We start from the raw sequence: 27,103 nt of genomic DNA, 5'->3' as shown, positions 1-27,103 counted from the left end.
TCACTCAGAGAAGCTGGTTTTCACGTCTAATATTCTTATCTGTTTCCCCCAAGTGTCTTGGATGCCTGTCGGGCTTTCCTGCAGTCCCCAAAGCCCCCGGATGCTGTGGTGACCCTGTGGAGGATGGAGATGCTGGCCCAGCGTGTGCTTGTCCTCCTTGCAGGTGAGCTGCTCTTGGGAGAAGGTTGGTCCCCACTTGTTTCCAGAGCTTAACTGGCCATGAGATGTTTGGATGCCCTTGAGCTACTCTTGGGCTCAACTGCAGCCTTCTTGCCGGGTTCCCTAGACCCTGAGGACCCCCTCTCCCCTTGCCCCCAGCACTGTGACCTCCAGCCAAGGTGAACATCCCCCTCCCTGCTCCAAGCTCTGCCTCCAGGCTATGTCTCTGCTCGTGGAATGTGCTTCCCTGTCTCTGCAGCCTGAACTTCAGCCATGCCCTCTGGCTGGAGCCAGGGCATCTCTTCCAGGAGGAATGCCTGCATCCCCTTTGTGTCCCATTTGCTGGTGGTAACCTTGAGTTGACCTCTATCTAATGTGGTATTAAGGCTCCTATTTCTTAAGTCTCCTTCCTCTGCCCGAGTCAATGTTCTTTGAAGGTAGCAACCATGTCTCCGTCTCCTGTGCGTGCCCAGTGCCTGGCGTGGAAGATCACTCTACTTACAGGTGCTGGGTGCTCCATGCAGTGACTCGACTCCTGGAACACTTTCTCCAAAGTCCTGGCACTGAGTGCTTGTCTTTAAGTTTGTTGGAACCTCTCGGCATTTGTTTGCTACTTCACTGAGAACAGGATCTGTTACTCATTCAGTTCTGTCTCCATGATACTCAGCCTAGAGTCTGTGTCAGTGAGTCATTGCTACTTACACTGTAAATGAATTCATTCATCCTTCTTAGCAAATCCGTTACTACAGATTTCAGGGACATTTCCCTGGCATACCACTGTGGAAGCAAAGTACCACGAGCTGCCTCATAGGGCTCCTCGGTGGTTTTTAGATCTCTTCCCATGACATGAACACTGGCCTCAGAGCACTTTTGGACCGTGGACTGCACAGTGCTGCTGGAGTGTATCTCACCCACGCGTGCATGTTGCTGCTTTTTCACGCGTAGGCTCCTAAATGAGGCTGCACCCAGACCTCTTTTTAATTATAAAAATGGTTTTTTGGCCACATTCCTTTGTGGCTCAAATGGTAAAGAATCTGCCTGCAATGCAGGAGACCTGGGTTCGATATCTTAGTTGGGAAGATCCCCTGGAGAAGGGAATGGCAACCCACTCCAGTGTTCTTGCCTGGAGAATCCCATGGACAGAGCAGTCTGGCGGGATACGGTCCATGGGGTCACAAAGATTTGGACACGACTGAACGACTAACACTGTCACACTTTCTGCTGCGTGTGGACTCTTAGTTCTCTAACCAGGGATGGAGCCTGTGCCCCTGCGTTGGAAGCACAGTCTCAACCACGCAAAGACTACCTCAACCAGCACACAGCACTCTTGGTGCAGTCGGGCCTAAAGTTCTTGACAGCAATGGTGTCAGGGATGTTGGGGAGGTGGGTGTGAGCCCAGAGGAGGACACAGGGAAGCCAAGGTGGGCTGATCAGGAGAAGAGAGGAGCCGGGGTCAGTGGAGCAGGCTGTGAGCCCTGGGTCCTGCGTGGAGCCTGCCAGGCCAGCTCTGCACCCTCCTGTCATCCCAGGTGGACCCGACACCTTGTCTCACACTGCTGCCTCCTCCTGACTTGCTCTCTGATGACTGTTATTACTTAGATGATTATTCTCAGGTGCGGTGTTATGTCCTCTGGGAAGCTCTTCTTGGCGCCCCTGCCTGGGTTCGGTGGCCCTGTGTCAGGCCCCTTAGCTGTCCCTCTGGGAAGTGAGCTCATGGGCTCCTTGTGATTGCATTTGCACGTGGGGACTGGAGCCGGCAGCCGCTGGCAGATGCTTGGTGAGTGAATGAGCACATGTCAGCGGCCCTCTTGGGCTCAAGTCTCTGTCCCCTAGGACTCCTGCATGAGCGTGGTCTGTGAATTTTGCGCTGACATCCTGGAGGGAACATGTGGCCCTGGCAGGCAGTGCCCGGGCCCAGGTGTCCCTGCGTGGCTGTGTGGCATTGGAGGACACCCTGCAGAGGTTGCTCGGGGCTCAGTGCAGGCGTGGCCACGCACACCACCGACAATGATCTAGGGCCTGTGGGGGGTGGCTGACTAAGGGTGTGGGCAGCAGAGCCTGGGGCTTTGGGAGGAGAGGCTCGTTTGGGGCAGGACCCACCGTGTCGAGTGTTAGTGTTAGTTGCTCAGTCGTATCCAACTTGGCAACCTCATGGACGCAGCCCGCTAGGCTCCTCTGTCCATGTGATTCTCCAGGCAAGAATACTCTGGTGGGTTGCCCTTTCCTCCTCCAGGGGATCTTCCAGAACCAGGCATCAAGTCCGGGTCTCCTGCATTGTTGGCAGATTCTTTGCCATCTGAGCCACCAGGGAAGATATCAACTTTGATCTCACATTAAGTTGAATCATGGTGGCTGGGGTAGGGGAAGGACCAGGGCTTCCAGACCAAATGGGCTGGGGTCCAGTGCCTGTAGACACAGGCAGGCTGAGGGACGCCCTGAGCTGGACACAGAGGCTGGAGCTCGTAGCTATTTCCAAGTGAGAAGATGAAATCAGTGAGGCACGGACACATGGGTGCCTGGCATGGACTAGCCCTGCTCCTACATTCTGTTAAGAGGGCAGGTTGAGTATGGGTGACCTCGCCCACTGTCGGGACATCATCCCACAGCTTACAAAGAGCTGTTTGTAGCAAAAAACACAGGCTTAGCTTTGATCCACTCACTCACCTCTCTTTTGTAATACCTTCTTAAACCCAAGAATCGATGAATCTTTCAGTGACAGAGCAGGGGAGGAGTGAGGCTGGTCGGGGAGGCAAGGTGAATTCATTTTATAAATGAAATCCCAGTTGTCATGTAGGTTTATTTATTTATTTTTTTAAAGAAAATCTGTTTTTCCAGTTAGAGATGTTATGAGTGTTACTGATGCTGTGTTATGCACCTCGGCTCCCCTTTGGGTGGCTGACAGATATTTTCACATGCAGAGCTTGCACTCTAAAATGTGGTTGCTTATCTGACATAGTGAACCCAGCCACACTTTAAAGCATAATTATTTCACTGTTTTATAGGCAGCTAATGTAATGGCTTTTAAATGAATTAAGCATTCATCAATACCTGAATTTATATGTATTTTGGCATTCTGTACTGCATTTGCTAAATTAATATAGCATACTTGAGTCACTTCATTACTGAAGATTAATTTCTAATTTTTATATTTCATTTCAAGAAAACCCAAGCATGTCATACTTAAGCATGACTATCATTCAAACTTCATCTCCACTTTCCTTATTAAGTTGTCACTCCATTCTGTAGTGACAGGCCCAGAGAAGTTACAAACGCCAGCCAATAGGGTGTTGGGGTAGAATGGGCCAAAATGGGCAAGTCGTCCTCTTCTGTCACACAGAGGGAATACAGTCAGATCTGTTACAATGACTGTTGACAATGAAGTAGTGATTTGTGTATCACAGAGTTAAGTTCAGCAACACCATGAGGAAAGTAACATTTTTGTCCTTTGGATCTAGTTCGTGAAATACATTAGAAAAGTCTGCCTGGGAACAGGGTGTGTAGTTTGACAGCTCTTAAACCAAAAGGGACCTCGTAGTCACCTTTGACTTGGTTTGATCTGGTTTCCCAAAGTGGCAAACAAAGGTCCAGAGAGTGTGAGTGACTTGCCCAGGGCCTGGGGTGTGGGGGAGAAGTCAGAGTCCCTCTTCAGTGGAGAAGCACAGAAGGGCTGACCAAACAGAGAAGAGGGTATGGACAGGGAGATGTGCCAGGCAGGAGGGTGGCCTGATGTGACCAAATGCTGGAAGAATGCCAAGAGCAGGTGGGAAGAGCCAGGACTGGTTCGAGGGGGCAGGTCTGCAGAGGCCAAGTGAGGTGCCGCAGGAATGGGCCTGGGAGGTAGGGGACAGAGGCTAGCATTTCCGAGCCTCCTGGGCAGCTGCAGGACAGTGTCAGTGGTGGGGCAGCTACATCTCCAAAACAGAGGGTCCATTTGTTCTCAAGGCTTCCCTGGTGGCTCTGACGGTAAAGAATCCGCTTGCATTGCAGGAAACTTGGATTCAACCCTAGGGTTGGGAAGATCCCCTGGAGGAGGAAATGGCAACCCACTCCAGCATTCTTGCCTGGAGAATCCCAGGGACAGAGGAGCCTGGTGGGGTCACAAAGCATCAGACACGACTGAGTGACTAAGCACACACACATCTGTCCTCAAAGATGCATGCTGGATGCTTCATGTACCTTACCTTATTCATTTTCCATTTTAATAAGAGATTACTTGTATTTTTAACAATAATATGTTGGGTTTCAAAATCAGAGAAATAGCAAGATTAATGAGAAAATATAAACTAAGGTGGCCCTGGGTGGTCTGCTTTTGGGAAAGTATTTGGGTTTATTCTATGCACTCTACTTCCTCTGCAGTTCAAAACCATTTAAAAAAAAGAATTTTTGAGAAACAATGTAAAAAGTGTAAGAAGCAGGACTGTTGCTTCCCACCCCCCCCCCCATGTGAAAATGACAGAAGTTTTGTTATTCGTGAGGGCACATTTCATCTTCTGTAAGGTGAAGACACAGAAGCACGTGTGAAGCCAGGGGCTGCAGGCCTGCGGATGCACTAGGTTTGCGCATGCGCAGTGGAGCCCTCCGTGATTCCGCAGGGTGGGTCGCGAGGCTGCGCTGGGCAAGGTTGAGAGCAGCCGGGAGGCAAGGCACATGTAGTCCTGAGAAGACAAGAGGTCAGGAGCCTTGGGAAGAAGCCGAGAGCGAGTGAGATGGAGCCACAGGTTCCTTCACCAGCTGCCTGCTTTAGGAAGAGCGTGTGGTCCAGGGTGGAGGCGAGTTGCGGGGAGGGAGTGGCGAGGGACAGGCCTGTCAGGGTGTTGCCCTGTGCTGGGCATGACCTGGGGGCTCTGGACAAGGCACAGTGTCCAGAGGTGTTGAGTGTGACTGACAGTGGGGTTTGTGAGGAGCCAGGTGGTACTCCCAGGATGCCTCATCCAAAGGGTGGAGGGTAGGGGCCTGCCGTCCATCCTGTGTGTGTGTGTGTGCGTGCGTGCGCGCGTGTGCACGCATGTGTGAGCAAGAGAGCTCAAGCAAGCGAGAGATGCACCTTCACACTGAGGCCCTTCTACTTGTTGCTATTCCAGGCCCGTTGGTGAAAACCAAGACTGTCCTGGGCAAATTGGGGGCCGGGGGCACGTTGCCCAAGGGGTGCGAAGAGGGGGCCGTTTGATGCCGGGAAGAAAGATCTTAACTTTTATACTTTCAGTTAGACCAGAATAAAACTGGGTTTATTTCGTTGCATTTGAGATCAAAAGGAGCAGCGTCCCCCTCATTTCTGGTAGTGTTAGAATTCTTTATGAATCTGAGTCATTTTGAACCTTTAAACGGTGCCTTTGTGAGAGCTGGGGAGAACTGCATACTGATGGCTTCTCTACGTGTTTCCTCTGCAGAAAACCACTCTCTGATGAAGGACGTATTGTGTGCCGCTCTGCACTGTGAGCAGAGCGTGGCGAGGCTTCTACTGTTATCTGCCCTGCGAGGTGTCGCTCTGGTGCACGACCACTACCAGGTTTGGCATCCTTGATGTCTCAGAGACCTTCCTATTCCTTATGACTGGCCTGTGCAGGACAGTTTCCTGTTCCAGGCTTGCTGGCTTGGTCCTAAAGACAAGAGACCATGGTGCAGAGCTGTGTGGGGAGTCAGGGCTGCAGACTGGGTGTGCACACCTCCTCCCCCAGGTCTTCCAGCTGCTGCTTGAGTGGCTGGCACAGGCTTGGCACAGCTGGTTGTTAAATGTTTGAGAGTTTTGCAGGCTGGTTCTTAAACATAGACATCATTAAGAATCCAGTTATATATGGTAAAATAAAGTTGAAAACAAAGACACTGAACATTTAAGATTCCTCACTTCCTAATTAGTTTAGCATGTTTTGCTCTTGTCTGAGAAGGTTTGCGCTCCTTTATCTGCACAGTGGGCATGCTACTTCTGGTCTCTTTCCCATCCTGTGTTCAGTGACATCATGCTGCCTGCTTGAGTAGGTCATGCCGAGAGTCTGGCAGGCAGAAGGAACATGGGGGCAGAGGAAAAAAGCCATGTGTGCGTGAGTTCTGCCACAAAGGAGGAAGCGAATAGTCTGGTCTGATGGACCGCCCAACCCCACCCTCCCCAGGCCTCAGATGGACAAGACTCCGGCTAAGGCCTCACGCTCTGAACACTGATGGTCCCAGGCTTCTCGTCTTCCTTGCTCCACAATTCAGAGGTTCCGTGTGGTGGCCTCTTTAGGGGACTTGCATTTTGGTGCTCAGATCACATGTAGAGAAGTTCGTTTGTGCCCAGGGAACCCCAAGGCAGGGACTCAGAGCCCAGGCCTCTCGACTGTGACGCCTCAGAATTCTTCACATTTAACTTGCTTGGAACACACATTTGTTAGTTCTCTGATCATCTGAACAATTCATGACTTTCCTTTGTGAGAGTGATCAGTGGCAGTTTTGAGAAAGATATTTAGAAGCGTTATTAAAATATAATGTGTTCTCTCAGCCTTAGCACCATCTTTTGAGAAACCTCTGTGCCATGAGAGTGAAGTGGAGGGAGAAGCCATTGTGCAGGCTGAAATGCAAAAGAAAAAAGATGAGGCAGAGGTCCAAGCGGACTTGTACACCCATGGCAGCCACAGAGGCAGAAACAAGGGAAGCCAGAGGCCAGGGACGCTGGGACAAATTGCTGGACTGCATGTCTACTACCCAGAACTCGTCTCAATGGATCTGGAACTTTGAATGGTTTCCACGGCCGTTCTGATCTCCTCAACCACCTTTGAGAGACTCATCTTGCTTGTATCAAAGCAGTCCCTTTTGGTCCTTTGCCCTGGACTCGTTCTCTTCTCAGTTGTGGCTGAATGTAACGTGTGCAGTAACTCATCTCTTTTGCTGTCTTAGCTGAAGGGAAAAAAAAATTAGTATGTGTTGGCTTACATGAGATAGGGCTTCCCTGGTGGCCAGTGGTAAAGAATCCGCTGGCCGGTGCAGGAAACTAGGGTTCAATCCCTGGGTCAGGAAGAGTGCCTAGAGAAGGAAATGGCAACCCACTCCAGTGTTGTTGCCTGGAGAATCCCGTGGACAAAGGAACCTGGTGGACTATAGCCCACGGGGTCACAGAGAGTCACACGTGACTGGGCACGCATGAGTTACATGAGATGCCTTCCCCAAATCACCGCAACCTGGGACTGTGCTTGCAGCATCAGGAAGAACGGGGTGATGAAATAGATCAATTCTGATGATGTGAAATAAATGATACACAGCAGAACCATATTTAAAATGGATAACCAACAAGGACCTACTGTATAGTACAGGTTATTCTGCCCAGTGATAGGTGGCAGCCTGGACGGGAGGGGAGCTTGGGGAGAATGGATACATGTATATGGATGAGTCCCTTTGCTGGTCGCCTGAAACTACCATAGCATTGTTAATTGGCTATACCCCGATACAAAATTAGAAGTGTTAAGTCTGGAAGAAAAATGATATACAGCGGAACTGCCGAGTCCAGGGAAGTGTGTATAGGTTTATATGTGTGCCTGAACATATAAACACACGTGATCTCCTGTTTTTGGGGTCATTTTATATTTTAAGTTATATTTGCCAGTTAGTTTTATGAATTACAGGTATTTTACATTCTTCTCAATTTATAGGTATTATATATTTTATAAAATGATCGGTCTTTTATACAGCTGTTTATGCTTGTAAAAGATGCTGATAATGTGTCCATGGAGTCTTAAGAGTCAGGGCCTAGACCAGGGATTCTTCAATGGGGCTTCTCCAAGCACCCGCTTCCCCTGCCAAAGAGTGGCCTGGCACCTTCCTTGAAAAGTGTCTGTTTTCAGGCCAGGAGGCTGGGCAGTGCTGGTCCTCGCCATGCCCTTGTGTCCGCTGGGTAAATAACAGAGCAAGGGCCTCCTGGTTCCCGGCCAAGGGCTCCTTCCAAGGCCTTGCAGTGTGCAGCCAGGCAGTTGGGCAGGATCAGACATTCTCCGTCTCCTCTGCCCTGTTTCCTTAGAGTGAGGACGGTGGACTGACAGCTGTGTAGACAGTAGACTGATGGTCCATGTGATGCTCGGTGAGGATGCCTGCGTGTCTGGTTGAGCTCATGCCAACAGTCTCCAACTGTATCACTTCTGTGTTTTCTAGGAACTGGAAAAGATATGGACCTCTCCCTATCAGCTAAGCTGTGAAGGCCTTCGCGGGAATCTCTCCAGAGCCTTGGAAAGCTTCAGAAGCAGTTTGGAAGATGCCAGCGAGCAGGACTGTGAATGCCACCCTGGGCTGGCCTCCAAGCCACACACGTATGCCCTGGCGGGGCCCACGCCGCCTCAGTCTCTCTCTTCATAAGGGCGATGTCGCGCATTAGTAAATTATGGCTCTCAGGCAATAATGTGTAACACACACCATTAATGTACACATTAACACATGTATTTTCTCACCCACACCAAAGTTTCCCATGACTTTAACTTTTGAAATTGTAAGTGGTAGGAGCAGCATTAGTGCTGAGGCTGGCTTTTTTGGGGATCAAGAAATTGAATCAAAATGTCAAGATTCAAGGTTACAATATGATAGCAAAGATGTTCTGTAGGGTCAGTCAGCGGTTTTCCAAAGCACCGTCATACTGGATTAATTTTGCTCAGTGCTCTCAAAGTGTTAACCCTCAGAAGAGGAAGTTGGGGACTTGTTTCTGAAAATGACTTATTCCTGGAAGAAATGGTGTTCCTCTGACTGTTTGGTATCCTCATTTCTTGTACATTCCATGGTCTATCCTAACTGTTTTTTCTGCATTTATGAGAAGCCGTTTGTTATGCATCTTACTCCCCTGCCTCCTCCTGCCTGGCAGGGGTGTCATGATATTAATGGGTGTTCACACACAGACACATCGTGTGTCCAATTATCTGAGAAATTTTAGGGAAACGCCATCTTGTTGTCTACCTCATTTCCTGGGAACTGAGGCAGTGTATTCAACCAACATTGTTCCTGGCGTTTTATCTCGCCTAAATTAGCTTTAATTTTCTGCCATTTTAGGTTGGCCCAAAGCCTGGAGAAGACTTTATTGTTGTCTGAGAATCCTGTAATGACTTTTCTTAGCAATTTCACAGTAGCTGAGGGTGAGTATGTAGTTCCTCCAAGTGTGCTTGATTAAAAATTAAATTTAGTTTCTCACACAAATATATCATTAAAATAAAACATGTAAAGGGTGAGTTATGCAATCTATATGTGGTAAATAGCAATTTAGAGCCTGGCTGCTCTGATGTATTTGGGGCTGAGAAGAAAGTCCTAGAATCCTGGGTACCAACATGAAGAAAGGATGAGAGAAGCTTCTGTAGTCCAGGGGTCTCCCTGGCCCTGTCTCCCTGTCTTATAGATCCTGAAGCCGCTTTGCATCACCATGTCAGGTCTGAAAAATTCTGGCACATCTCTTGTTAGGAGAAGTGAGATGAATAGATGTGGGGAGAAGTGAGTTTCCTTGGTCACTGTTCCCTTGGAGGGGGACACCTCTTTCTAGAGTAAAATTTAAAATGCACAGGTTTTAGAGGAAGAAACTGATCAGAATTGCCACATCATCTGGGGTTTTGTTTTACTTCTGATATAAATGATCGCAGCTCCCCCATGGAAGAGTAAGGTATGACTTTATTTGGTGCTTGTTATGGGCTGGAGGTAGTGGAAGAACAGTCCTTGCCAGGTTTTCATGTCAGATCTTGTCTTCACTGCTTCAGTCAAGAGTAGCCCAAATATTTATTATTATAAGATTTCTTTCCTTCTGATTGTCTTTCAGATGTAAAAGTAAAAGATTTGATGCAGAATATCAGCAAGTTAACTGAAGAGCTCCGATCTTCTCTGCACATCTCAGATGGAACCATCAACAGTATTTTAGAAGCAAACATCTCCCACTCAAAGGTAGGGTTGCTGCTTCTGTTCATGGCTGGAGCTGCTGACCTCCTGTGGTCCTATCTCTACCCCATGGCTGGGGGTCCCCTGTGAACCATGTGTGTGTATTTGTTAATTGCTCAGGTGTGTCTCGGAGAAGGCAATGGCACCCCACTCCAGTACTCTTGCCTGGAAAATCCTATGGATGGAGGAGCCTGATAGGCTGCAGTCCACGGGGTCGCTAAGAGTCAGATACGACTGAGCGACTTCACTTTCATGCATTGGAGAAGGAAATGGCAACCCACTCCAGTGTTCTTGCCTGGAGAATCCCAGGGACGGGGAAGCCTGGTGGGCTGCTGTCTATGGGGTCGCACAGAGTTGGACAGGACTGAAGCGACTTAGCAGCAGCAGCAGCAGCAGCAGCAGCAGCAGGTATGTCTGACTCTTTGTGATCCCCTGGACTGTAGCCTGTCAGCCTCCTCTGTTCATGAAATTTAGCCAAGAATACTGGAGTAGGTAGCTGTTCCCTTCTCCAGGGGATCTTCCTGACCCAGGGATCCAACTTGAGTCTCCCGCATTACAGGCAGATCTCTACCATCTAAGCCACCAGGGAAGCCCCTGAACCATGTAAATGGAGCCAGAAAGGAGATCACAGAACATGCTGGCAACCCAAGGGCATCGTGATCCGCTGCCAAGACCTTGGAGTCTTCAGATTCGTAATAGTGTCTTTACCAGAGTTCTGTTCACTTCAGTCACTCGGTTGTGTCCGACTCTTTGCAACCCCATGGATTGCAGCACGCCAGGCTTCCCTGTCCCATCACCAACTCCTGGAGCTTGCTCAAACTCATCATCAAGTCGGTGATGCCATGCAACCATCTCATCCTCTGTTGTCCCCTTCTCCTGGCTTCAATCTTTCCCAGCATCAGGATCTTTTCCAATGAGTCCATTCTTCACATAAAGTATTGAGCAAAGGATTGGAGTTTCAGCTTCAACATCAGTCCTTCCAGTGAATATTCAGAACTGATTTTCTTTAGGATGAACTGGTTGGATCTCCTTGCAGTCCAATGGACTCTCAAGAGTCTTTCCAACACCACAGTTCAAAAGCATCGGTTCTTTGGCACTCAGCTTTCTTTAGGGTCCAGCTCTCACATCCATACATGACTACTGGGAAAACCATAGCTTTGACTAGATGGAGCTTTGTTCGCAAAGTAACATCTCTGCTTTTTAATATGCTGTCTAGGGTGGTCATAGCTTTTCTTCCAAGGAGCAAGCATCTTTTAATTTCATGGCTGCAGTCACCATTTGTTCTGATTTTGGAGCCCCCCAAAATCAAGTCTGTCACTGTTTCCATTGTTTCCCCATTTGTTTGCCATGAAATGATGGGACCGGATGCCATGATCTTAGTTTTCTCAATGTTGAGTTTTAAGTCAACTTCTTCACTCTCCTCTTTTATCAAGAGGCTCTTTAGTTCTTTCTGCCATAAGGGTGGTGTCATCTGTATATCTGAGGTTATTGATATTTCTGCCGGCAGTCTTGATTCCAGGTTGTGCTTCATCCAGCCCAGCATTTTGTATGATGTACTCTTCATATAAGTTAAATAAGTGGGATGACAATATACAGCCTTGACGTACTCCTTTCCCGATTTGGAACCAGTTTGTTGTTCCATGTCCGGTTCTAACTGATGCTTCTTGTCCTGCATACAGATTCCTCAGGAGGCAGGTCAGGTCGTCTGGTATTCGCATCCCTTTAAAAATTTTCCACAGTTTGTTGTGATCCACACAGTCAAAGGCTTTGGCATAGTTGATAAAGCAGAAGTAGATGTTTTTCTGGAACTCTCTTGCTTTTCTGATGACCCAACGGATGTTGGCAATTTGATCCCTGGTTCCTCTGCCTTTTCAAAATCCAGCTTGAACATCTGGAAGATCACGGTTCACGTACTTTGAAGCCTGGCTTGGAGAATTTTGAGCCTTACTTTGCTAGCGTGTGAGATGAGTGCAATTGTGTGGTTGTTTGAACATTCTTTGGCATTGCCTTTCTTTGGGATTGGAATGAAGACTGACCTTTACCAGTCTTGCAGCCACTGCTGAGTTTTCAAATTTGCTGGCATGTTGAGTGCAGCACTTTCACAGCATCATCTTTCAGGCTTTGAAATAGCTCAACTGGAATTCCTTCACCTCCACTAACTTTGTTTGTAGTGATGCTTTCTAAGACACACTTGACTTCACATTCCAGGATGTCTGGCTCTAAATGAGTGATCACACCATTGTGAATATCTGGGTCATGAAGATCCTTTTTGTACAGTTCTTCTGTGTATTCTTGCCACCTCTTCTTAATATCTTCTGCTTCTGTTAGGTCCATACCATTTCTGTCCTTTATCGAGCCCATCTTTGCATGAAATGTTCCCTTGGTATCTCTAATTTTCTTGATGAGATCTCTAGTCTTCCCCATTCTATTGTTTTCCTCTATTCTTTGCATTGATCACTGAGGAAGGCTTTCTTATTTCTCCTTGTTATTCTTTGGAACTCTGCATTCAGATGGGTATATCTTTCCTTTTCTCCTTTACCTTTAGCTTCTCTTCTTTTCTCAGCTACTTGTAAGGCCTCCTCAGATAACCATTTTGCCTTTTTGCATTTCTTTTTCTTGGGGATGATCTTGATCCCTGTCTCCTGCACAATGTCACGAACCTCTGTCCGTAGTTCTTCAGGCACTCTGTCTATCAGATATAATCCCTTGAATATATTTCTCACTTCCACTGTATAATCATAAGGGATTTGATTTACGTCATACCTGAATGGTCTAGTGGTTTTCCCTACTTTCTTCAATTTTAGTCTGAATTTGGCAATAAGGAGCCACAGTCAGCTCCTGGTCTCGTTTTTGCTGACTGTATAGAGTTTCTCTATCTTTGGCTGCAGAGAATATAATCAATCTGACTTCGATACTGACCATCTGGTGAATGTCCACGTGTAGAGTCGTGTCTTATGTTGTTGGAAGATGGTGTTTGCTATGACCAGTGCATTCTCTTGGCAAAACTCTGTTAGCCTTTGCCCAGCTTCATTTTTTACTCCAAGGCCAAATTTGACTGTTACTCCAGGTATCTCTTGACTTCCTACTTTTGCATTCTCATCCCCTATGATGAAAAGGACATCCATTTTGGGTGTTAGTTCTAGATAATCCTGTAGGTCTTCATAGAGCTGTTCAGCTTCTTCAGCATTACTAGTTGGGGCATAGGCTTGGATTACCATGATATTGAATGGTTTGCCTTGGAAATGAACAGAGATCATTCTGTCATTTTTGAGATTGTATCCAAGTACTGCATTTCAGACTCTTTTGTTGACTATGATGGCTACTCCATTTCTTCTAAGGGATTATTGCCCACAGTAGTAGATATAATGGTCATCTGAGTTAAATTCACCATTTCCAGTCCATTTTAGTTCGCTGACATTCCTAAAATGTCAATGTTCACTCTTGCTATCTCCTGCTTGACCACTTCCAATTTACCTTGATTGATGGACCTAATGAGTGGTTGTTGCTGACCCACGAAAAGACACAGGGATTCTTGGCCTCCACAAGAGAAGAGCTCAGTCCGGGCCAGAGTTGAGGCTTGATCGCTCAGAGCTTTTGGGCAATAGAGTTTTATTAAAGTATAAAAGGGATAGAGAAAGCTTCTGACACAGATATTAGAAGGGGGAAGAACGAGTACCCCCTTGCTAGTGTTAGCAATGGAGTTATATATTTTATACCTTTTAGTTAGTTATTATAGTGAATCAAAAGAATGTCTCAAGTTTGTGAAAATTTTACCAGACCTACTTTCACAATTTACAGTTTAGGATACCAGGATTGGAATTTAACAGTAGAAGATACTCCGGATCTACTGCCATAATATACATTCTAAGATATCAGGATTAGTCAGGTTTTCAGGAAGGAGAAACTGCCCTCCAGCCGGATACATTGTTGTTATATAATCCTTGCTGCTGCTGCTAAGTTGCTTCAGTCATGTCCGACTCTGTGCGACCCCATAGACGGCAGCCCACCAGGCTCCCCCATCCCTGGGATTCTCCAGGCAAGAACACTGGAGCGGGTTGCCATTTCCTTCTCCAATGCGTGAAAGAGAAGTCGCTCAGTCGTGTTCGACTTTTAGCGACCCCATAGACAGCAGCCCACCAGGCTTCCCCGTCCCTGGGATTCTCCAGGCAAGTACACTGGAGTGGGCTGCCATTTCCTTCTCCAATGCATGAAAGTGAAAAGTGAAAGTGAAGTTGCTCAGTTGTGTCCAACTGTTAGCGACCGCATGGACCACAGCCTACCAGGCTCCTCTGCCCATGGGATTTTCCAGGCAAGAGTACTGGAGTGGGGTGCCATTTCCTTCTCCAACAATCCCTGGTATAGAGTTTAAACTGAGTTGTGTAATTGAGACTAAGGAATGCAGAGGGAAAAAAAGTTTGTCCTTTTCTCCTCCTTGAGAATTCCAGACCCCCAGTCTCCACTTCAAGAGCCCCAGATCCCTTTCTCCTCTTTGGGGACCCTGAACTTCTTATCAATCTGCCTAGGAATTGACTCTCTCACTAACATTCCAGGTTCCTATGCACTGTTGTTCTTTATAATTGTTGTCTGGACTTTACCAGAGTTAGAAAGGGTAAAATTGGTGGTGATGTTTGTTCCTGATTCCCAAACTGATTTCCTTTCAGTAGGGAATGCTGTCTTACCTGACGGCATGTTGGAGCAGTGTGACAGCAGCGGGCAGGCCAGCGCCTGGTGGGGGAGGAGCACTGAGGAGGCCCCAGGAGGAAGGAGATGGGGACACAGGCTGGGTTTGCCCATGCAGGGCAGAGCAGGTGAATGTCATCTGGGCCTTCCACAAGTGCTTTGCTGAGATCACCTTTTGGCTTGTCGCATGGGGGTTTACTTCCCTGTTGGTAAAGAATCTGCCTGCAGTATGGGAGACCCAGGTTTGATCCCTGGGTCAGGAAGAACCCCTGGAGAAGGAAATGGACAACTCACTCCAGTATTTTTGCCTGGAGAATTTCACGGACAAAGGAGCCTGGCGGGCTATAGTTCATAGGGTCGCAGAGTCCATCATGAGTGAGTGTCACATACACACAAACTGCCAGAAGCCATCGCCATGAAGATGGTTCTAGAGTGACCATTTCTACTGACAATCAGCTGGACCTCAATGAGCATTCATTTTCATGTTGAGTCTTGTTATCTAAATGTGAGCCTTGACAAGTAGGTCAGTTAATGAAGAATTAATCTGCATTAAGAAAGAAATGAATTGGAAGCTAGGAATCCTCAATTTACAGTTACAGTCTGAACTTGTCTGTGGCGAGTTACACTCCTCTTTCTTCAAGGAGAATGCTGAAGGTAGCTTATTGGCCTCCACGCGTGCAGGGGGTGTGGGGGTCCGGCTGGGGTGGGACACTACCTCCTACACTGCCTCAGTTGTACGCAGCGATTCAGATCTGCCTTGAAACCTTTACTCACAACAGCTTGCCACAGGACCAGAGCAGTGGATTAATTTAAGTAGCCGACCAGCGGGGCTGTACAAGGAGGGTCAGGGCCCTTTTAGATTCAGAGTTACAAAGGGGCACTCGTGGTAAAGAACCTGCCTACCAGGGGAGGACACATAAGAGCCCCAGGTTCAATCCCTGCATCGGGACGATCCCCTGGAGGAGGGCACGGCAACCCTCTCCAGTGTTCTTGCTTGGGAAATCCCATGGACAGAGGAGCCTGGTGGGCTAAAGTCTGCAACTGAAGCGACGAAGCACAGCAGAGGTTGCGGCCTAATTAGCAAGCGGCCGCCAGGTGTCGCTGCCGCTCTGCCGCGGGAGGGCTGGGCCCTGCGAGGGCTGAGGTCTAAGGCGCCTTTGCGGTTGAGGTGGCTGTGCAGTGCTTTCTCTGTGCGTGTCCTTCTGACCATGTGAATCACTGCGGATGGCCACCCGAGTGGCTGGATGGTGAGGCTATCGGCAGGGGAGTTTAAAAAGCTTGCATTCTTGGGATTCAAATTAGTAATGTAAATTAGTAATATTTGCTGTGCTACCAAAGTGGATACACGAACTCATGTGTGCCTACAAATCTGAGGTACTAAATTCATGTTGGGTTAGGTGACACTTGGGCCCTAGATTCTTCTAGGTTGTTAGATGTTCTAGCATCTCTTAATACATATTATCAGTAGTAACTTTCCGGCATTTCTCTCTTTGAATTTCTCTGCCTTTCCCTGGGTCGGGAAGATCCCCTGGAGGAGGAAATGGCAACCCACTCCAGTATTCTTGCCTGGAGAATTCCGTGGATTGAGGAGCCTGGTAAGCTACAGTCCACGGGGTCTCAGAGAGTCGGAGCAACTTCAGACACTCTGGAAGTCTGGAAGACTGGTTCTAGCTTCGCTTCGCTTCGCCTTACCCTCAGACAGTGTTGAGTTCGTCACCTACCTCAGAGGTCTCAGAGCTTCCAGAATGTGGAGTCTGCAGTTCCCTGAAGACAGCAGGTGTCTGTGGGCTGGCTTGCGAGATAAACAGACGTGTTTGTGCAGCAGAGTTCCAGAAGTGTGTGTGAGGTGGCGTTTCAGTGTGAGCCATGCAGTGGCTCGGTGGCGTGAGAAGCTGCCCTGAGGATGGGGCTGAGGGCTCGGATGGAAATGAGGAGAAACCCCACTGTGAGAAGTCACGGGAGAGCCACGGGTTGGCTGACTCAACTCAGGTCAGCGCTCCCCAGGAGGCAGAAAGGGACGGAGCCGGGCCGACCGGTGGGGACACGGGTACCTGGGAAGGCCCTCTCTCCCCATGCTCTGTCCATGAACGCCTGTATCTCCAGGTTAAACCCGAATCATAGATTCCTGGGTCCTGGAGTCCACCTCCTAGGACTGAATCCTGCCCGCCCCCCCCCCCCCCCCCCCCCCCCCGCCCAAGACCAGCCAAGCTTCCTACGCTGGGATGTGGTGTTCTTGGCTCAGGTCAGCAGTGACTTCCTCCCTGTGTGTTCCAGGCCACGTTTTTATTCTTTTAAATGTCACAGCAAGGTCTAAGAGTTTAGGACCAAATAGACTGAGAGAGCAGCTAGAGGCCCTTCTTCTCCCTGGATGCTCTCAGCTGGGGAAGACTGGGTTCTAGCATCCTCAGCAGCTTTGTCCCTTCCCTCCCTCCAGCACTCAGGTGCTTATGGAGGGAGGAAGGGAAGGGCTGCCCCGAGCTCTGATCTCTCCTGGGAGGCTTCTAAAAGGAGGAGGGACTCTGAAACCTTGTCTTATTTACATCCCTTGGGCAGAAATGTGTGCATTTGGTGGGCCTGGCGCAGTTTCTCTCTCTCACTCGAGGCCGTCACTGAGTGTCAGGAGCGACTGGTGCTCTGTTAGCTGAGAGATGCCTGGTCAGGATTCAGCCAGCTCCACACATCCCATTTGTTACAGCGCACAAGGCTTGTCTTCTGGAAAGCTGCAATGGATAGTTCTCGGTGTAACTTGCTTCAGAGCAGACCCCGGTAAACAGCTGGTTCATTCTGGCTTTTCTCTTCCCTGAGAGAGAAAGAAATAATTACTTTGTGAGTGCAGTTAAGAGTTTCTGGCCCACACAGAGGACTGTGGCCAGGTGTGCCCTTTAAGGGACTTCCCTGGCAGTCCAGTGGCTGAGCCTCTGCGCTCCCAATGCAGGAGGCCTGAGTTTCATCCCTGGTCAGGGAACTAGATCCCAGGTGCTACGACTGGAGATCCTGCATGCCACAGTGAAGATCAAAGATCTTGAGTGCCGCAACTAAGACTCAGTGCGTTCAAATGCATCAGTAATAAATATATTAAAGAAAAAAGGCACTGCCAACCAGGCAGCATCTTACCTGAGGGAGCTGGTGCTGGCTGTGCCTGCAGGTAACCCCACCTGCATGGCTTCAGACCGGAGCTTGCATAGGTCCTTTTAACTTGGGGAACTTCAGACCTTCACTGCCAGTAAAGAAACAAAAACATTGAATGGGCCCCTCTAATGGGGCCTCTCTTTCATCACTCACACTTAGGTAAATATTTGTAAGCCTAAGTGTTAAGATTGATTGCATTAATTTCTGCAGAAAGTATTTCTTACTGGTTCTGGCCAATTATTCTAACCATCAAGGTGTTTTCAGTCCTGATCTGCTTTGCAGAGTGTCATTTGTCTCTCATCTTGGCCAGTCGCAAAGGAGAAAAGCACACCGTCTGTATCTCATTCGTGTTATCAACGTAGAAAGAGGCTTGTGACCTGAGCAGTCGCCAGCCCGCACCTGTTTAATAGTATGGGCTTTTAGAGCAGCTGTAGCACAACTGGTAACTTGCGTGTGTGCTAAGCCACTGCAGTCATGACCGACTCTTTGCAACCCCATGGACTGCAGCCTACAAGGCTCCTTTGTCCATGGAATTCTCCAGGCAAGAATACTGGAGTGGGTTGCCATGTGCTCCTCCAGGGGATCTTCCTGACCCAGAGATAAAACCTGCATCTCCTGTGTCTCTTGCATTGGGCAGGAGGGTTCTTTACCGTTAGTGCCCTGGTAACATATTAGTCTAATAACTCTGCCTTCAAAAGAAAATGACTTTGTATTGATCTGGCATGGTTTTAGCAATTGCCATATTCTTAAAGGGCTCGTGGCTAACCCAGGATCAGAATTCACACCAGGACTGACATTTTCTGCCAGTCATTTCTAAAGTTTACTTTAAGAGATAAAGCTAAGGTGATTTTAACTTTCTTCTTGACTTCTAAAACACTCTTGGTAATAGAACGCTACACTGTCTGAAGCCCTGGGAGGAGGGGACCCTGGGGATGGGCTGGGGTTGGGGTCCTGGCGGGGAGTGGAGTTTCCCACCAGGCCTGCAGCTGGTGGGTTACTGTCTTGGGGGCAGGCCCTCCCCCTTACTGCCACTTCAGGACAGGACAGGAGGCTTGATGCTATATGGATCAAAGAAGGAATTCATTAATTTAACTCTTATTCTTAACTTCAATACTTTTCAATCAATAAACCCATCTAATTCTTACACATCTTTCTTCACATTCCAGTAAGTCAAGCTCTGTTTTTGCTGTTAGCCTCCTGTCAGCTATAATGGATGTCACTGAGCTGTGTGTCATTTATAATGGTCTCGTTTGGTTCTCCATTTGGAGCACTTTCGGGTCTTGTTATCGTCTCTTTTGCTCAGATGGATAAACTCAGGCTAACTGTTGACCTCTGGGAGGTCACACAGGAGGAGTTGGAGTTGCCTTATTCTGGATCCTTCCTGAGTCCTCCCCATGGTCTTCCCACTGTGTGTGGCTGCAGCCCTTCCAGACGGTCTAGGAGCCATCTCCTGCCCTCTCATCGCACCCTATCCAGGCCTCTTCATTGTGCGGGCAGATCTGAGCCTGATGGGACCCTGGGAGCCAGGCCCCAGCTCCTCCCTGTCCTGTAGAAGCTGGTGCCTACTATCCAGTCCTACTTCTTTGCTTTGACAAGAGCGGAGGTGGCCCAGTCACCTCCTGTGATGTTTCCCATCCTTCCCCATCACTGTCGGTGCTTCTAGTCACAGTTAGGCTGAGAACAGTGATTCCTCCCAATGTTTCTGTGCGCCTCTGAGTCTGAAATTACCAGCTGTGCAAACCACCTCTGAACTGCTGCTCTGAGCACAGTTAGCGTTTTGGCAGATCCCAGGAAACAAGCTCCTGCTGAAAATGCAAATATCTCTCCTGGCGATCACTTCTGCTTTTATAGGGAGTCTGTGAACGCAAATGAATGTCTCATCAAATGTATGTGTGTGTGCTTGGTGGGGAGCTGTCTGCCCTGGACCCCTGGCTCCTTTAAGTTTTCCAAGCAGATGTGGACATGTAGGAAATGTGCTGGCAACTTGGCATCCGCATGTTTAATTAAACTGCCTGGACCAGTCTGAGCTGAAAGATGACTGACTCTAAAACGGATTCACCCATGATATTTTGAGTCCAACAAAACTGAGTATTTTCTCCGTTTCTCTTACTCCCTGCTGGTTTCAGGTGCTTTTTGAGCAGGGAAAGTGGTTACAGTAAAATTAAAAACAAAGATAAAGAATGAAGTAGGGAGGCATGGAAGGGCAGGCATGGAAGCAAACACGGTGCAAGGCGCTGTTCCTGTGTGTGGTGTGGCTGTGAGGTTTCAGCTTGAAGGCTGCTCCTGGGACCTCCCCATTGGTTGAGAGACATGTATACAGGTTTTAAGACAAATGTTGCCTTTAGGGGTAAACTCTAAGAGATGCGTGGACTATGATCCTTCTTGGGGACCACGCTTGGGGCTGAGATGGTCCCGAGGGACCCTCACCAGCTGGTTCTGGTTGGTGCCCACATGAGACCTGGGGCAGTGGTCCTGACTCAAGGAGAACTTCCATGGAAGTCTGTTCTACAGAACTGGCCAAAGAGGGGCTTCCCTAATCAAAGAGAAGGGGGGATATACATTACCCCTCAACCCCTCTTTGAAACCCTCTTTCAACCAGAGGCATGCACCTTCCCTTAGAGACCACGATGGAAACAGTGGAACAAGGAAATCTTTCCCAAGGTACGTCTGTGCCTCATAAGTCCCCTATGGAAAAAGAGCTTTTGGTTAATTAGGTATGTAAACAACATCTTTCTCAAAGATTCAAAATGTCCATTAGCATATTAAATTCTCCCTCCGTTTGTGATGGTTCGTTTTATATGTGTATAGGGCTAGGCCACAGTACCCAGATATTTGGCCAAATAGCAATCTAAGTGTCCTGTGAGATTATTTTTTAGATGAGATTAACATTGAAATCTGTAGACTTTGTGCAAATGGTGGTTGTTGTTCAGTTGCTCAGTTGTGTCTGACTCTTTGCAACCTCATCGGCTGCAGCACACCAGGCTTCCCTGTCCCTCACCATCTCCCCGAGGTTGCCAAAACTCATGTCCGCTGAATCAGTGACACCATCCAACCATCTCATCCTCTGTTGCCCCCTTCTCCTCCTGCCCTCAATCTTTCCCAGCATCAGGGTCTTTTCCATTGAGTCAGCTCTTTGCATCAGGTGGCCAGCATGTTGGAGCGTCAGCTTCAGCATCCGTCTTTCCAGTGGGTATTCAGAATTGATTTCCATAAGGACTGACTGGTTTGATCTCCTTGCAGTCCAGTCTTGAGCAGATTGCTCTTTGTACTGTGGGTGGGCCTCATCCAATCATTTGAAGAACTAAGTAAAAAGACAGAGGCTTCCCGGGGAAGGGGGATTCTGCCTCCAGATGGCTCCTGGGGCTAATCTGTCACACTAGCTTGGCCCTGGGCTTCCCTGATGCCAGCCGACCCTGCAGAGCATGGTCTTGCCAAGCCCCTCCAACTGAGTGAGCCAATTCCTTAAAAAAAATCTCCTGGAAGATGCATAGTTTCTGTTTCTCTAGAGAACCCCCATTAATCTATCATTCTACTTCTTAATGATTCTTAGGGCTCTTTATGGCATCACATGAAAGCAACTGATGAGTTCTCCATGTTCACAAGGCTCCTAATAAGGGAACAGTAGCTCTTATTGCAGTAATCGCAGCCATCAGAGTATGAACACAACAGGAAGTCTGCTGCTTGTTTTAAATTCTGCTTTATAATTGTCATATTAACCGGAAGACCATTAACAGGAATTCATTCCCAGGCGGAGATGCAGCCCCGGCCCTCTCACAGAGGGAACAGCGGTATGCCCAAGATCAGCACAGCTGTCCTCGGGCCCTGCTTTTCACACTGTTTTCTTTTTCTTTTCAAAAATGATAACTGCCTTGGAAATCTGGTTTTCAGTTGGAGGTGGAGGAGAAAAAATAGTTCACACTGATAACACTGGGAAAAAAAAAAAAAACAAAAACCGGATAACGTGAGAGCAGAGGCTAAGACTCACTGTCAGAGGGAGAGACACAGACATGACTTCTGAGAGCTTCCTGGGTGGAGGGCGGGAGGCAGCTGGGGGCCTGAAGGTCCCAAGTCATCACTCTGTTGCTTACAGATTCAGGGGATTCTGTGTGCATTTTAGAAACCTTTCCATTCAAAATGTTTGAAATAGCACAGAGTTTGGGAATCCATGAAAATGCAGGTAAAGCCTCAGCATCTTGGGAGAATGGGCTTTCCAAGGTCTCATCACTGGGGGCGTTCTGAGTCCGGGGACTCCACATCTCAGGCATAGTCACGTCCAACCTTCATGCTTCGACACAGGTGCTGTCCAGCGCCCTGACAGTGGCTTTGTCTGGAAGTTGCAGCAGGGACGTTCTTCAGCTCCTGCTCCAGTTCCCTGAAGATGGAAAGTCCGAGTCTGCAGCGAGGGAGCTGTGTGGCCTGCCCAGGGCCCAGGTGTTTTCCATGATTGTGGTGTTGGCTCGAAACCTGGACCTGCGGAACTTCATTTACAAAGTAAGGGGAAGACGGGTGCTGGCCTGGCTCGGGCAGCGCGAGGGGCCAGTGTGGATGCATCAGGCCAGCAAGGCCGGTGTGGACTTTACAGCCTCGGCCTGTCCCCGAGCCTCCTGGGCACCACCTCTGGGCAGGGGCGCGGAGTCAAGGGCTGCTCAGGAGATTTTCTGGGGCATTGGCGCAGGACATTCGCTGCAGCATTGGTGGCAGGCAGTGTGCTCACTGGGGAGGGACCAGTGAGCAGAGTCGCCACCCTAGCTTAGCACCCGCTTCCTCCTCTTTGATGAGCACTGGTCTGACTTTCTTGGGGAGGCTGGGTTCTGCTGCCCACCACCCCCAGTGGCCCCTCTGAGTCAGAGCCACTCTGCTACCTTGGCCGTGACCTCCTCTGCCCCCTGTTACATCATGGGGCACACGGACTGTGTCCCATGAAGGGACGTGCTGGGGCCTGTCCAGGAGAAGGTGTGCAGATGGTGGGGGCATCGGGCAGCCCCTTCCTGTGTGAACCAGCTTGTTACCTACACCCCCTGCCCCCAACCACATGCCCACGCCCAGCAGGTGAGGGGTGGGAGATGGGAGAAACCGAGGGTTATAGTGTGAATGAGAAGGAGCTGAAGTTGACTGTGGGGATAGCTGCCTGGGGAGCCCAGTCCCCCTCTGCACACAGGAGTTATGCCCAAGGGATCGCACGCACATGGCTCATGGCCTCGATCTTGCACTCTTGGTCCTGCCTTGTCTAGAACTTGCTCATCTTCCAGCCTCCACTCTGTTTATGTCTCCAGACCCTTCACCCTTGACCTCTGGTCTTGCTCCAAGTTTCTCCCCAGGGAGATCAGCCGACATCTGGGCCGATCGGAGTTAGCGTGGTGGCTTTAGGAGCTCTGCATCCCAAAGGACAGTTTTGGGATTTGCCAGTCCAGTCCTGTTTCCTTCGTGGCCTCCCTCTTTTCAGTAACTCTAAGAATCCAGTGGGTGGATGTTGGATCACACACACACACACACACACACACACACACACACACAGAACAAAAATAACTCTCAGGATGAGAATTAATTCTGAACATTTCAGAATCTTCATTTCAAGCCCCAAGCAGAATGAACATGTCCTGAGTCTCCATGACTGGTGAGGCCACCCCCATCGAGGAGTGTCCAGGCCTCCAGCTCATGTGCAGGCGGGTGGGTCCTGTGCTCAGCAGGTCTCTCCACCGTGCCACGTGCACTTTGGGAAACATGCCGCCCGGTGGAGGCCGGCTCTCTTATGCACACAGAAGCGACCAATTTGAAACTGGTGCTTTTCGGGCCCAGATAATTACTTTGACAAGCGCCATAAGGATGGAATACTGGGTTGGAGTTGCTCTCCCAGACACCATGAAATGGACACCACTGTTAGTAACACCAGCTCCTTCTAGTCGCCCGGCTCCAGGGAAGCCTGTTGGTCCATGGTGATGCTCCGGTGTTAGAGCCCCGCAGACGCACGTGGGAGCCACACCAAGCCCAGGCATCAGCAGGCTCAGCCTACGCCCCGGGCCTCTCGACTGACAGCGAAGCTAAGGTGCATTTCACAAGACACCATTTGCGGTTAATGTCCAGTGTGTTCCTCTGGCCTTAGGTGCTGGGTCCCAAATCGGGCCATGCACAACAGCCAGTGTCCCTGAGGGCAACTTCTCAGGTGCAGCTGCAGTTAGAAAGGCGGGTGGAAATGTGACAAAAGCCTGTACTCCTTTGCTCCTGTCCAAGGTGTCTCTGTTGCCTTAACTGAGGACAGTCGGTTTGTTTTGAGCAGAGAGAGTGTGTGAGGGACAGAGTGGGGCTTCTGTCCTGCAGGTCAGGGGCAGAGCCAGCAGCCACGTGGCAGGTGCAGAATTGTCAGGGGCCAAGGCCTGAGTATGCAAACCTGGAAATTCAGATGAGAGCAAAGGGAGGAGACCTACTGTGCAGCCTCCACCTCTGTGGGAGGAGGCAGTGTTTGCTGATTTACCCATTCATCCAGAGACTGGTATTTTTTATAATTTTTAATTTATTTGTTTGTTTGATTTTCTCCTAACACAGTCTTCAAAATAACTTTTTTTGTTTTTGATCTGGACCACTTTAAAATATTTATTGAATTTGTTGCAATATTGTTTCTGTTTTCTGTGTTTTTTTTTGGCCATGAGGCATGTGGGATCTTAGCTCTCTGACCAGGGATTGAACCCACAACCCCTGCCTTGGAAGGCAAAGTCTTAACCACTGGACTGCCAGGGAAATCCCATGACAATCTTTTTAAAATTTTTTTAACCTTTTAAATTATAGTTGGTTTATAGTATTGCAGAGTAAGACATGCCTGAAGTGACTTAGCACACATGCGCTGATTGTTTTATTTATTCAGTTGTTTATTTTTGGCCACGTCGCAGGTGGGATCCTAGGTCCCCCACCAGGGATCAAATCCTTCCCATGTGCAGTAGAAGTATGGAGTCTTAACCACTGGATCACCAGAAAAATACTGCTGCTACTGCTACTGCTGCTACTGCTAAGTCGCCTCAGTCGTGTCCGACTCTGTGTGACCCCAGAGATGGCAGCCCACCAGGCTCCCCCATCCCTGGGATGCTCCAGGCAAGAACACTGGAGTGGGTTGCCATTTCCTTCTCCAGTACGTGAAAGTGAAAAGTAAAAGTGAAGTCGCTCAGTCATGTCCGACTCCTAGCGACCCCATGGACCACAGCCTACCAGGCTCCTCCGTCCATGGGATTTTCCAGGCAAGAGTACTGGAGTGGGGTGTTGTTGCCTTCTCCGACCAGAAAAGTACTAGAAAGAAGAATTTTGAAAGTGATTTGAATTTTAACAACAGGTCACATCTGCCCCTGCTTTACGTGTTGACAATCCTGGTGCGGTAGAGTGTGCTCCAGAAATGGGGCAGATAGAGAGGACCTCATAGGGCACAACAGAGGTGTCTCCCAGGCTCAAGAGAATAAAATCAAATAACACTCTTCACTCCCTTCACTGTACCCCACGAGGCTCGTGAGGTCCCATGTCCAGGGTTGGTTATGTCCTGTTGTGTTTCCTTTGAGACTCTGCTTCCTGCTGAAGCCAGCACCCTGCTGAGCGCCCTGCTGGACGTCGTGTCCAGCCTCAGCCGCCTGCTTCCCAGAGCTGGCCGCGTCCTGGAACGCCTTCCTGCATTCCTGCATGAATTTAAGATCACTGCTTTGCTGGATGCACCCGACTTCCAGCAGGTGGGTGTTTGGTCTTGGCCCTGAGAAAGGTGTGGACCCACTGTGACCTTGTGTTTGCTCCTTTGGTTTTCTTTCTCTTTCAACGTCTGAAATGTGCATTGATGACCAAGCATGGGGCTGAGGGGGCCTCTTAATGGCTCTGTGTCATGACATCGTGATGAGGAGCAAAGCCTGGGGTGTCCTTCAAAATCCGAGGAAGCAGACTCCAGGGAAGGCACATCCATCCACGCACGTGTGTTTTCTGTAACCTAAGAAATCACAAAATTGTTCATCCACACAAATGAGATTCCAGGGGCTTTTTTTTAGCTTCTCAGAGAATACATTGCTTTCAAAAACTTCAATACATTTATTTGCACAGAAATAATTGGCTTATAGATTGCATATCACAAATGCAAACACAAAGTCCAGTGAGGTTAGTATCCTGAGGTTCGTTTTGCTTGGACTCTGTCTGCCTGGAATGAAATGGTGGGGAGGGGGTTGTGTGGGGGCCTGCTGAGGGGGAGGGGCAGGGGGAGGGGTGGGTGGTGTGTCCTTGGACCTGCCTTGGAGGCAGTACTTGGGTTGATCATCAGCTGAGGGCTGTTTTGATGACCCTCAGGCATCTGGGAAATTTGGTTGTAGAGACACATATTCATACTATTGGTTAGTCTGAGTTAGTGATATTTATTGAGTAATAATTTATGTGTGTGTATAACATTAGTCTCTTCAACCATATAGACCAGCAAAATCAAGGACAGAAAAGACTAAAGCTCAGATACTGTACCTTTGACGTGGTGACAGTCTTCCGTGTTCCTTTGGAGGAGGGGCGGCAGGCTCAGGAGCCTGTGAGGGAATCACTCTGAGCCACTGTTTGCCTTATTTTTCTTTTGTTCTCAGGCTTCACAAAGTAACCAGGCCAGAAGTTCAGCCTTTGGTTCTTTCCAGTCTTTGATGAAGATGGTTTGCAAGGACCAAACGTCTTTCTTCAGCAGCTCTGACACCTTTCTTAACTTGCCTAGAGTTCATGAACTCTTAGGAGATGACAAAGAGAAATTCAACATTCCTGAAGATTCAAGTAAGAAAACAGTAATCCACATGTGTTTAGATTAATTTGCATTTTGATAATTAGCCCTGCTTTGTACAAGATACTCAGTCTGTGTGAGAAATGGGAACATACTTGCCGAGAATTTCCTGTTCCACCGTCCAACCTGTATCCTTCATTTAGTGTGAAGTCAGTAAATGCTGGTCTGGCAGTTGGCTTTGTAAGACCCCTGCACCCTTGAGCACAGGCTAATTCTGTCACCTGTGATGCCACAGAACTGGGTCTTAAATTCTGGTGCCCTTGAAGCCCCAGCCCTTTGGGATCCCGGAATAGCCAGTGACAGTGAGAGGTCTGGGTTTTGGTTCCTGCAGGATGGCTGTCTCAGAAAGCCAGGAGAGCTGTATGTGGCCTCCCACAAACTTGCCTTCTAGATAAAGCTCAGTAGCAAATAACAGCAGAGTGAAAAGTGATTTCCTGGCCCTACTTTAAGTGGATGCATTTTGATTAGAAAGACAGACTAAGGGTAAGTGTGCTGATAAAGGTATAGACTGTT

At 48.8% G+C, this 27,103-nt stretch overlaps 1 protein-coding gene across 1 annotated transcript in view; it reads left to right on the top strand.

Moving 5' to 3' along the window:
- ABCA13 (ATP binding cassette subfamily A member 13) overlaps positions 1–27,103 on the top strand; it is a 393,578-nt gene that overhangs the window by 78,461 nt on the left and 288,014 nt on the right. The window contains exons 19-27 of the mRNA XM_042248365.1: positions 54–163; positions 5,547–5,665; positions 8,272–8,430; positions 8,703–8,704; positions 9,154–9,236; positions 9,905–10,026; positions 22,126–22,320; positions 25,365–25,529; positions 26,406–26,583. Coding sequence (XP_042104299.1) covers positions 54–163; positions 5,547–5,665; positions 8,272–8,430; positions 8,703–8,704; positions 9,154–9,236; positions 9,905–10,026; positions 22,126–22,320; positions 25,365–25,529; positions 26,406–26,583 — 1,133 coding nt within the window. The remainder of the gene's footprint in view (positions 1–53; positions 164–5,546; positions 5,666–8,271; positions 8,431–8,702; positions 8,705–9,153; positions 9,237–9,904; positions 10,027–22,125; positions 22,321–25,364; positions 25,530–26,405; positions 26,584–27,103) is intronic.

This window comes from Ovis aries, chromosome 4 (assembly GCF_016772045.2).
Source record: "Ovis aries strain OAR_USU_Benz2616 breed Rambouillet chromosome 4, ARS-UI_Ramb_v3.0, whole genome shotgun sequence".
In the NCBI taxonomy this organism is placed as follows: Eukaryota; Metazoa; Chordata; class Mammalia; order Artiodactyla; family Bovidae; genus Ovis; species Ovis aries.
This window is presented reverse-complemented; position numbering and strand designations above follow the sequence as displayed.